We start from the raw sequence: 11,875 nt of genomic DNA on the forward strand, positions 1-11,875 counted from the left end.
AATTTATTTTTATTTATTGAGAATATAATAATGCAGGAGTTTATTACTCCAAACTGTTAAGTTCTATCATTCATTTAACAAATTTAATAAAAGTACAATACGTGACAATTATACAGCGGCCATATAACTCGTTTAAAGTTACGTGGCCCAAGGTGGTTAGTTCTCCGAAATAAGTAACTGTAAAGTAATAGCATTACTTTTTTAAAGTAATTTGTAATTGTAATGAATTACTTTCACGTATTAGTAATTGTAATTGTAGTTAAACTACTTTTGGAGCAGAGTAATTGTAATTGTAATTAAATTACATTTTGAAAGTAATTTGCTGGGTAGTTCCTCGTTGAAGCTTCACTGCTGCGCTCTGCAAATGTTTGTCGAGATTTCCATAGGCTTTTCCTTCTCAACAACCACTCCCTTGAAATGCTGCAGCCATGTGCGCGGGGTGTAGGAAAAAATGTCCCCGGAATAAATGTCCCCGGAAAAAATGTGCCGGGAAAAAAAAAAAAGGCCCCGGAAAAAAAGGCCCCAGATGGAAAGTAGGAAAAAATGTCCCCAAAGGATTTTCTATCTCTGGGTTTCCCTGATCCTCATGTGCTTCGGGCGGTCCGGTCATATGTCCTGGGAAACGAGGCACCGTGTGGCAGGTAGGGGAAAACGGCTCCGAAAGATTATTAGTGAGAACGAAATTTTACCGTTTGCATTATATCCCCAAATAAGCACCTTCAATATGTATAATAACTTTGATGACAATTAACCTCTCGTTTCTATAAAAAAATGACCGCATCTCCACGTGGTGAATTATGTTGATTGGGCCGAAGCTCTGGTGGTGCTGATGATACTGATTTTATTGTTCATAGGTAGTGCTGATGGTGCTGATTTTTTTTTATTGCTCATAGGTATTGCTGAGTTCCGGGTTGCGTTTCGACTTCATTATTACTGCTTTATGGTCGGTGAAATGCAGAGCCAGTGGTTCTTCTAGCGGATCAGCTTGGATCCGCTGGATGCCGTGGGAAAGCATCTCCACGTCCATGTCAGAAAGAGAATGTGTGGTATAGAACGTGGTTATATACGCATTTGAGCATTTGACCGCAGCGCCCTCCGCCCTCTCCTCTATAAACGTTGAGCCAATTCATGCAAAGTTTAACGCGATTACATACGTATTTGACCGCGGCGCCGTCTCCTGTATAGGCGTTGAGCGGCTACATGCAACGTTTCATCCATGACATCCCCAGCTCTTGAGTTACTACCACATCTCAGAGCCCCTACTCGTCCCGTAGTTAAGGCGATGGACTAGAAATCCATTGGGGTCCCCCGCACAGGTTTGAATCCTGTCGACTGCGCAAACATTTTTTTCTTTTTTTTTTAAGAAGACAGATGGGATGGCAATCGATGTGAGCACGGACGCCGGACGGACAAAGCTAAACCCTAAAAAACTTCGCCCCTTAAAAAAAAAAAAAAAAAAAACTAGCGATCGCTTGTGTGTGTTAAGTGTCGCGCTTTTTACCTATTTGGAAAAGGGTACACAAGTACCTCTCAAATTTCCCGACACAATAATTTGGTTTTAGCTAGAAGTGTTATGAATGTTTTATTCACAATGAAACACAAACACAAACAGTTGAGATGCACTGTTGCAAAATCAGGAATGAAATGACAAACTCTTGATTCATACACAAAAGTCAAAAACGGATTGTACTTGAAGTGGAAAAAATGTCCCTTTGGGGACATTTTGTTCCTACTTTCCACCTGGGACCTTTTTTTCCGGGGACATTTTTTCCGGAGACTTTCTTTCCGGGGACATTTTTTCCGGGGACGTTTTTTCCGGGGACATTTCTTCCGGACCCCATGTACACGTCCAGCAGTGTCCTTTTCGTTACCATGGCCGAGGCTGCCCATGTCTTCCAATATGCACGCTTCTTTAAATCGTACAGATGTGTAGATACAAGGATATGTAGTTTCCACATGGAAATATTCAAGAGGTCTGCACTCTTCGCAGTGACGGCTCGCATTTCTGAAGCCTTGGGGGGCACGATTGGGGCCTTAACCCAGCCCATGCAGTACGAAAAAAGCAAGACTACCTTGCAAGTAAAGCTTGCCGTTCCAAAAAAAAAGTGCACACACGCGGTTGGTTACAAAGAACAACATGGGCCTTTTCTCTTTCGATCATAACAGGCGCGTGACCTCTTTCTTAGGCAGTTTTAGAATAGCACACGCTAAAGCTTTCTGTACGCAAACAATAGCGTCGTAGACATTGCGCATGCGCCGAACGCTGACCACGTTTTGTGCTTTGCGTGCGTTGTTTTAGCTTACGCTATTTTCTGGAAATCGCGCGTGTACGCAAAAAGTCTTTGCGCTCCTCCAAAAAGGATTCCTGATGAGAAGTTGGCTAAAGCCAAGACGAGCACAGGTAAAAAATGGCGGCCCCCAGGACCATGTCTGCGGCCGCTTTGGCGGCGTCGGAAACGCGACGCCGGCGGCATCCTCGTGATTGCGATTTTCAATACGGAACGACATTGTACTCGGTTTGGAAAACCCAGTAAGGTGGGCAACGATCACCGGCAACTTGGTGCTTGCGACGCGCGAACATTTCTCGGCGAAGGTACGGTATGCGAAGCTCAGTACACAAGACTTCTCTGCCCATGCGACCCAAGCGGACACGACCGGTCGACCTCACGCGTCGCATTTTCATGTTTAAAGAAATCTAAAATGTTACTCTAGACTAAAAAACTTGTTTTTTCTCAAGTTACAGGATTTCGTGTGAGAAATGTGACTGTATCTTGGTGGCGTTGCAAGCGCGAAATGCATGCGCTTTTGCTTCGCGGCGGAGAAACGCTATTCTAAAACTCTCTTGCGTAGCGTGCGCTAACGCAATCCCTAAATTTATCGCTTGCATGCGCTAAAATTGCGTACGTTAACCTGAAACTACCTATTGATTCAGACCGGAGTTTAAGGATATAAGTGAACAAAGACAGAGGGGCAGAGTGTCGAAAGATGGACGCGTATCTTTGTGCCGGCACCGGTACGAACGCGCACGCGGCAAACGAAAGCATCGCGTATCGCACTCACTGACCCACGCAGAAGGGAGGCGGCCGATGCAGATGGCCAGCTATAGAGTTGCGAAACGAAGGCCAAACGGGACTTGAAACAGTGAGGCGTCACGAGTGAACTTGACCGAGGCGAGGCGGGGGTGCCAGTCCGTGTTTTTTTTATCTAGCTGTGGGAGGTTGAAAGTAAAAAGGAAAGAGAAACAAAGAAGACGGAGAGGCGCGTGCACTAGACACTGAACTCGAATGAACCACTGACCTAATTCGACGCAGAACGTTGAAAGAGAAAGATGAAAGGAGAATGGGGGAGAGGACGACGTTGGTTTTCGGTTCATTTTGTGTCAGTTGTTTGTAGTTATTGTTATCTCTTCCTTTACAATGAGAAAAAAAAATAAGAAAGGTTAGATTACTTATTTTTATAGTCATTTTCACCTCAAGAACCATAGTAAGAAAAAGATAAAGTCCGGTTTTTTGCGGAGCAGTACTAATTTTCGCCTTTATTTAGAGTATTGAGATATATGTAGTGCATTTCAGTTTAGATATATGTTATCTTATCTAGAGGTACACGTTTCAAACACCAAAAGCATTGCTTCTTCCTCCGACAACCAAATTTTGTAATAACTACATGGCGCGGCGAATGAACACTGCGCAAAACTTGCTTTTTTTTTCTGGAGACGAAAACGAGTGTAAGAGAAAGGATCTGCTTGATCTTCCGCTTGGTCTTTTGTCATTATTTTCTGTGGATTGGCTCGTCCAAGCACTGACCTCGTCCAATCAGCCCCCCACCCCCCCTTTGTGTACGCCACTGTGTCTGACTATCGGAAATCTTCCCGAGCAGCTCGAAACCAATCCACAAATCAATCCGCGAGCCGAGCACAAAACAAAAGCCAGGCGCCGAGACCGGCGGGCAGAAGAATCAAGCCGAATCCCTAGCCGTAGCCAAAAAAAGAAAAAGGGTTGGTTTTGGGGGTAGGGGGGAAAGGAAAGGGGGAAATCAGGACGCCGTTTGCTCCGGCCAAGAACCCTGCCCAGGCGCCAAAATAATCAAAATGGCGCCCGCCTTTGCTTTCCACATCCCTGCCCGCCGCCGTCCGGGGCGAGAGTCGTCGGTGCTTTCCCCTCACTGTCCGTAGCTGCGGCAGACGGACGGAAGAAAAAAATCGATTCCTACCAACGTCATTAACATTCCGCTTTCCCATTGGTTGCTTTTGAAAGAGCCGTGATTGGTGGGGGGCGGGGCTTGAATCCTACGGAGAGGGGGCGGGGTCGCGGGGAGAAGGCGCGCTCGGCAGTGAAGCACCTCTCCGAAACGGAGGCGCGTTGATTCGAGAGGTGCGCTGTCGGGACCGGCGGGGATATTTCCTCCGTTTGTTATTTTTCTCGTTTGCTGTTGTTGGTGGTGTTGTTATTATTGTCAACGCCGCGATTCACGCCGCTATTTGGAGTCGTCGCCGTCGGCGAAGAAGAAGACAGCGTCACGACGTCGCGTGCGAGGTCTCCCCGTGGGATGGCCAAGTCGCCCGAGGTCGCCGTAGCGATGGGCAAGGACGAAGTCGTACTCTCGTCGGGACGTCAGGGCGGCGGCGTCGGCGAAGTCATCTTGCCGCACGGAGTCGCCAGGATGTCCAGGGAATTTGGTGGGTCTGCCTTCAGGGTTGTGACGCCCAAGCACAATTTTCCAGGTCAGTGAAGGCTCGTCTTTGCGAAGCGACCTGCCGAGTCGTGCGAGAGACCGTGAAACCTTTCAAACCGAACACCCCTGTAGGTCATACACCTTAAAGACGGAGATGGGAACCTTGTTCTTACCTGCAAAAATCTTAACTTTGCTACTTTTTTCTTTTTTGTATCAACTTTGGACGACAATTTATATTGGGCAAAGATGGAATATTTGGATTTTTTTACCCAACTATATCTATTGATATGAGATGAAGGGTATATGAAATCTCGCGTGAAGAGTACAGTTCACCCAAGTTGGGTTGTGCGAGTATGTGCGCCCCGGAAGCGCTGGGGTTGAATGGTTCTATTCCAGTGAAGATCGAATTAGACTGAACGGAACTCTTCAAAAAATATCTCAGTAGCGCGGGGAGTGGACAGTTCCATTGAATTTAGAGAGTGTACAGTACTCCGAGTGATAAAAGAAAAGACAGTAAAAACATTTTCTTACTCAAGTGGCAGCGTTAGGCTCGGGGAATCAACGCAAGTAAAATACCTCGGTGTGACAATTACTAAAAGCTTGAGTTGGGACGCCCCCATTTCGAATGTGTGCTCTACTGCACTCAAGACTGTGGTGTCTAAGAAGAAAGCTACCGTAAGCCCCACCCTCTGCTAAACTTGGATCTTATAGAACATTAGTGAGGCCACATTTAGGGGACGCGTGCGTCCTTTGAGACCCATAAACACAAAAGAACACCTAAGACCCAGAACAAATAAAAAAGTAGCAGCAAGATTTATTTGCAATAAATTCCGGTGATTAGACAGTCCATCACAAACATTAGCCATACTTCAATTACATTTTCATCATTTACGTCGAAAACACCTGAAACACCTGAGCCTCAAGTTGTTATACTTGCTTTACCATGGACACCTGAAGGTTGACATTTCCCCCTATCTAATACCCGTTTTACGTCGAAACACGCGATTCAATCACGGAAGATTACTGGAGCCATACCGCAGTTAGAATACATTTTCAAAAACACTAACGGATTGGAATGGACTCCCTAAAGAGATCGTTGGCAGCTCATCGCCGGATGACTTCCTTATACAGCTACAAGCTCTACAAGTTTTTTTGTTTTTTTTTGGGGGGGGGGGGGGTCTGGACGAAACTTCGTTTAAACGGCGCTCTTTTGACCCGATTGGTCGTGGCCAGTATAAACAAAAAGAGGGGGCAACCCGCGGGAGTCAGCCTTCCTTGGCATTATTACATAGTGAGGTCCTGATCCCTTGTTATCATCTACGGTCACCGACTTATCGCAGCTAAGAGTGCGCTCTGACGAGGCTAAGGGCAGAACGCGCCGATCTAACCTACTTTTCTTTCGTTTCCGCGATGCCGATAAAGAGATTTAGTCTCAATCGGAAACAACGAAGTGAAAATCGTATAGATGTGGTATGTGGGTTTTTTCGTAAGTTGTTGTAAAGATAACAGCTTCGCTGGTCCTCCATCTTCGCGTGAAATAGATGCATGCTCTTCTTTTTTTTTTTTTCTTTTTTTTGGTGTTTGAGCGTTGTTTCATTGTATTGAAGTTTTCCCTTTTTTGTTATGTCCTCTACTACGTATTATAAGTCCACCTCTGCCGGGACCTTAGCGGGACCTGCAGTCTTGTTAAATAAATAAATAAATTCCGTGCATACGAATGACCCTCGGCCTAGCAGTGAAGGATCAATTACGACTCGACCAATGGTCGACGTGTAGCGTAATTTCCTGACTCTAGACCGCGGTTGAAATAATTGCCCAATGCAAATTATACGAAGTTTTTTTTTTTTTTTTCTATGTGGTTTATTTTGACAAGGTGAAACGGATTGGGAGAATTAAAGAGTATGTTAATTATGAAAGGCATATATGAAACATTCCTCTTTGTGAATTAAAAAAGCAGGCGTTTGTCAAGGTATGCTGTGGAGGATCTACGCAAAAACTTATTTTTGACCCGAAATTTGTCTTTGCGGAATAGAGACCGGGTGCTGACACCGTCGTCCCAAAAAATTTGGTGCAGTCAACCGCGTCGTTCCGAAACAAAGCAAGTGCTGCTGAAAGGCGACAGTGTGATTTGTTTTTATTTAATCCACTTTATCTTTGTGTTTGAGCATGGGGCAAGGTTTAAACATTTGTTGCTGGCCCGAAGAAAGACGAGGGTGTGAAAAATTATTCTATCATAATATACTACTATCCCCTTCCCCTTTTCTTCGTCCAGTCTTTCTTTCTTTGTTCTTTTCTGTAAGGTAATGCATCTTAAAATGGAAGCAGTGTTTCGTTCTTTAATTTAGCGAAAAGGAGCTGCACTTGAAAATTGTGCATGGCTTGGACTAGTCGAATAGTCAAATTGAAGAAGCACGGAGGTTTACAAAGACCCGTCGTTTAATAAGTTGCGTGTATATCCTAAATAATTCGGAAAGTTCATGTCGTTATTGTGGATATTTATGAAATTGTATATTTTTTTTATTTTTTAACGATATTCGTATAAACAGCTTGCTCTGCCTCTCAGAAGCACGCTTTAAAACCCGCGCACGGAGCTGTTTCTGGGACCGACACAATCATCTTGTAAAACTCCCGACTAACAGACGATGCAGCTTTGAAGAGGCTATGTGCAGCGTTTCCCACTTATAAGGTATATGCTGCGCTGCGAAGTTACCCTGAACAAGCAGGTAAAATATAAGCTCAGCGAAGACGATATGATAGACAGAAAAAAAAAAAAGGACGTGAAAGCGTATGTGTTCATTTTCCGTCTTCTTCGTCCTCTCCTACACGCGAATTTTGAAAGACAAAGATTTGCCTGATAATTCTGGGTGTTAAAATCTGGATGACTAATGGTCATCGCGGGCAATTAAAAACACCGGTGCATGTATTCGCAAAATAAAAGAAAGGCTGGAGTTTTGGAAGTAGAATATGTACATGAGAAGTCGTGGGTATAACCGGAAAAATCTTGCATCGGAGACATGGGGAGAAGTTTACACGAGAAACTATTGAAGAGCACAGGCACGTCTCCAGGCAGCTGCAAGCACTTGGTAACGTTGCAGCGCATTGTGCAAGATGCAGCTGCGAAGCTCTACTTCGGACTATCAATAGATCACGAGACAGGGCCAAGCGCGAAACCAAGACTTGTCATGTGGCTTCAGGAAGGCACGTGCGTCAAACGAGCCATGAATAGCTTTGAACCAAAGAAAATTATAATTACTTTAAAAGATCCTGCCGCACATCATGGGTAAATATCAGCTCTATAGGGTATACCCACAGCTTAGAAACACGCGTGCATCGAGATCAAATGTTTACAAAGGCCAGCAAAGACATTCATTAACCCACTTATTCCTACGAATTCTCATGTACATGTTCGTCTTCCTCCGTTTTCTAAAACACCGGTGTGTACAGTTGCCCGCGATGAGATTGATCATCCAGTCTTTACCTCCAAGAATTATCAGGCAAACCTTCATCTTTCAAAACTCGAGTGTAAAGGCGGAAGAACAAACTGAAAATGAACAGTTGTTAGTCTGCGCTTTCACGTGTACGCCGTGTTCTTTTCTGTCTACCAGGTCGTCTTCTGTAAGCTTAAGTTTAAGTGCTTGTTCAGTGTAACTTCGCAGTGCAGCGTACCTCATAATGTCAAATTAACTAACCCAAATTCAAGCATTATTTCTTACTTGCTTCATGTAATGTCACCCATCAAGAGCGAGTCCGGAATAAGAGAATATTCTAAAGACACCAAACGTTAGGTTTCGGAAAAACGTTCGTTCCTTCAGTTAATCCCCAATACTTAAAACTTTTGAGGGAATGGTTTTACACCTTTCAATTTTTTGTCGATTCCTCTCCCGATGATCGCAGGCGTATCAGCCAAATTCTCGGACTCTTGATGAATTATCTCCCAAAATTGATATAAAACAGCATTTCGGGTACAAGATAGTTTACAATTGATCGCAGATTATCTTACATCCACTATCTCTGCGAGGGTGTCATCCCGACTCACCTGAGGTAACGAGCCCGCATGGTTCAATTTGGCCGAAGGGGAAAATTCAGCTAAATACCCAGTTTGGCTAGAACCGTCATTTCGGCCGAATGCTTCGGTTTGGCTCATGCACCTCGAGCCTGCTGGAAAGTTCGACTTATATGATTGGCTGAGGTTCCCCTAATGTGCCTAAGTGACTTAACTCTGTCTGCATCATGCTCCGATTGCAAATCAAAATTTTCCTGCAGTTGGAAAGGCTAGAAGCCTCTGGACGAATTAGAGATTAGCCGAACTGGGCATTTAGTTGAGTTCCAGCGTCTGGCCGAATTGAAGATACAAACTGGGAACTTAGCCGAATTGGAGTGCCCAGCCAAATTGGTCCGTTCAGCCCAATTGAGCCACCAGCCGAATGGACACCTTAGCCGAATTGATACGTAACCCCGTTCAATTAAGCATCTTACCCCTTCCACGAAGAAACGCAGAAAGAAAGGGGAAGAGTTTCCGTCCTGGTGGGGGAAGAACTTACGGCCGGGTCGGCCAAGAACGAACCATTACTCGTCTGCCTCGGGTATTCAAGGAAGGAGTCCTCGGGGCACCACATTACGGATATTCTCAGCCTCAGCCATTGTGCCCTCCACATAAAGGAAGAAAATGGTGGATGACGCAACGTATTAGATCTCGGCGAATGGATATGGGCATTGGCGTCACGTCCCACTTTGCCGCACTCTTCAAACATTCATTCTGGCACTCTCTGTCGAGGGTCACCTTTGAACGGTTCCTTTCCCGGACCGAGAACAAATTGATCGCGAGGCTAACGGAGCAGCTTATCGCCTAATGGCACGCCACAGGGACTCCTATGGGGGTTCCCGGGTAAACTGTGCCACGAGGGTTCGGTTCGTTCCTCCTTTTAGGTCCATGTATGGATCACGCCAGATTAGCCCTTACTCGTAATAAACTGCTAAGCGACCCCTTTCCTTTCGTTCGGGTATTCACTAACACATAATATGTAAAGGAGAGCGGATGCGATGCAGTAAAGCTGTCCCCCTTCCCTCATTTTGTTCGAAATGCCTCCCTCTGCGTGTGCAGTGCTTGTCTCCACTTTTCTATTTTTATTTTTTATCATACTTCTACTTATTTAATCACTGATAACGTAAAAACACGGAGTGTATGGACTATTATGATTATGTTTCCCGCTTCGTGAATACCGTTGAGCGTTTTTATTAACCGATGTCACAATCTTATTGGCTGCTGAGAGGTAATAAGATGGTCAGGAGGTGCAATGCCCTGCGCTTCCTAAACTCTCCCGAATTATGCTCTGCAACTTTCTACTTGTGCGCCATGCCGCCGAGCTGAATTGGAGACAGTACGAACCATAGGATCGCTGAATGATTGTTAAACTGGTTCGCGTTTTATTTCTGATAGACAAACCTTACCACCACAACGCAGCCATAAAAAAAAAATTCCGAGGACACCTTTTATGGCTTGTGAATGCGAAAGCATCCCTGACTCGCTGGGACATGCTGCGCCGCTGGGTGAGGCAGCGGCAGGAGTGCGAAGCTCGGCGTGGCGCGTGCTGAAATCACGTGTCTTCTCATCATCATCATCGCCCTAGCTCCGGGTACCGGTTGACGACGTTCGACATCAGAGCGTAATGTTAGGCCTAACGTTAGGCCTAGCGTCAGACGAGCCCATACCCGCGTACCCCCTCCCCTCCCCCCTTTTCCCGCTTTGCCAGCAGCTCGGCTGGCCTCTTAGCAACAATGACGCCGTTGCTATCGAGCCACATGACGCGTCGCATGCCAATACGAATTTAGGTCCCGTTTCGCTCAGGGGAATTTAGGTGCTGTTTTTTGCTGCTACAGACGGAATATAGGTGCCGTTTCGCTCAGCCAATGGGAATTTAAGTGCCGCTTATCGCTGCTACAGATAATGATAACACCGGCCACACATATACTGCCGTTTCGCTCCATTGGACAGTTACTGCTTTCGCATTAAAAATGTCAACACGCATACCCCCCCCCCCCCCTTCCCCCCGCTATGTACTCCAAACATCAATAGCTTTTTTTTTTTAATTAGCTTGGTTAATGATGAGAGCGAGAGATAGATTGAGCTGCGATGGCCATGCGGTTCAGTTGGCGTCCCCCCTTTTGCCACGTCCGCTTCATGCTCGTCGAGCAGGGTAGTTCCTCGACATTTCTTTTTTTTTTTTTTTTTTGTTAGTTGATCTGATTATAACCAAAACTGAAGGATTCCCGCTCGTAGAGCGTTGCGGAACAGTATGCCTGCAGGCAGGTATATTTCGGGGGGGGGGGGGGGGGGGGGGGCTTACAATGCTGTATGGGGGGAGGGAGGAGGGGAGGACCCAGAAAAATTTAAGCTTTTTTTTCGGGGGGGCGGGCCCTATCCTTCCCCCCCCCCCCCCCACCCCCCCCCCTTGGCTACGTGCCTGCATGCAGGTACCTCTAGGAGTGTGAAGTGTTCTGAGCCTAGAGCCTCGGAGCACTAATGTTTTATATATATATGTTTATTTCTTTACCATGAAGGTCGAACGACGTCACAGAGGGGAGTAATACGACTAAACGTACAGAAGATTCTGGGACAATAAATACTGAATCACGGTTACACAAAAAAAAGACAGACAGACAAAGAACTTTATTGAGGTCCTGAGAAGCGCTGCCCTTAGGGCAGCACCGCAACAAACAAAAAAAAATTGAAAGAACGTTTCTAAAATTAGTCTGGTCAGGAATGGCTGCAAGGGGGGGTGTGTGAATGGGTTCCATTCTACAGAAGTGTGAGGAATAAATGAGTGAAAAGAAAAACAACAGATTTGTATAACATGAAAAAAAGTCAACATTGTCTTGGTGATCAATACGATTCGAAATATTTGACGTGGACGTGTTAGTAAGTGTTGAAGATGGGAAGAATGTTGATAAGTGTTGTCGAGAGTAGGACAAGAATGCTGACTGCGTAAAGCAGGATTCCGTAAAGATGATGAATGTTTTACAAACGCAACGCTGGCAGTTCAATGTTCGTTAGAAAAATATGAAACGTGTGGCTTTGTTTTGAACAGACTCCAATGTCAAAGGCAGACATTTAATGGCGGAGACCAAGGCACTACATACTTAACTTTCGATCTTACGACTGATTAGAGAAATTTAAGGAACCAAGGAACAGAACCGAAATTCCTCA

General features: G+C 45.5%; 1 protein-coding gene across 1 annotated transcript in view; it reads left to right on the plus strand.

The window, feature by feature from the left end:
• Positions 1 to 4,545: 4,545 nt before the first annotated feature.
• The window catches only part of LOC8037931 (zinc finger protein Gfi-1), a 123,267-nt gene continuing 115,937 nt past the window's right edge, over positions 4,546 to 11,875 (plus strand). Inside the window, exon 1 of the mRNA XM_042292818.1 lies at positions 4,546 to 4,720. Within this exon, the coding sequence (XP_042148752.1) occupies positions 4,546 to 4,720 (175 nt within the window). The remainder of the gene's footprint in view (positions 4,721 to 11,875) is intronic.

Source organism: Ixodes scapularis, unplaced genomic scaffold (genome assembly GCF_016920785.2).
Source record: "Ixodes scapularis isolate PalLabHiFi unplaced genomic scaffold, ASM1692078v2 PGA_scaffold3__209_contigs__length_174095766, whole genome shotgun sequence".
NCBI classification, from domain to species: Eukaryota; Metazoa; Arthropoda; class Arachnida; order Ixodida; family Ixodidae; genus Ixodes; species Ixodes scapularis.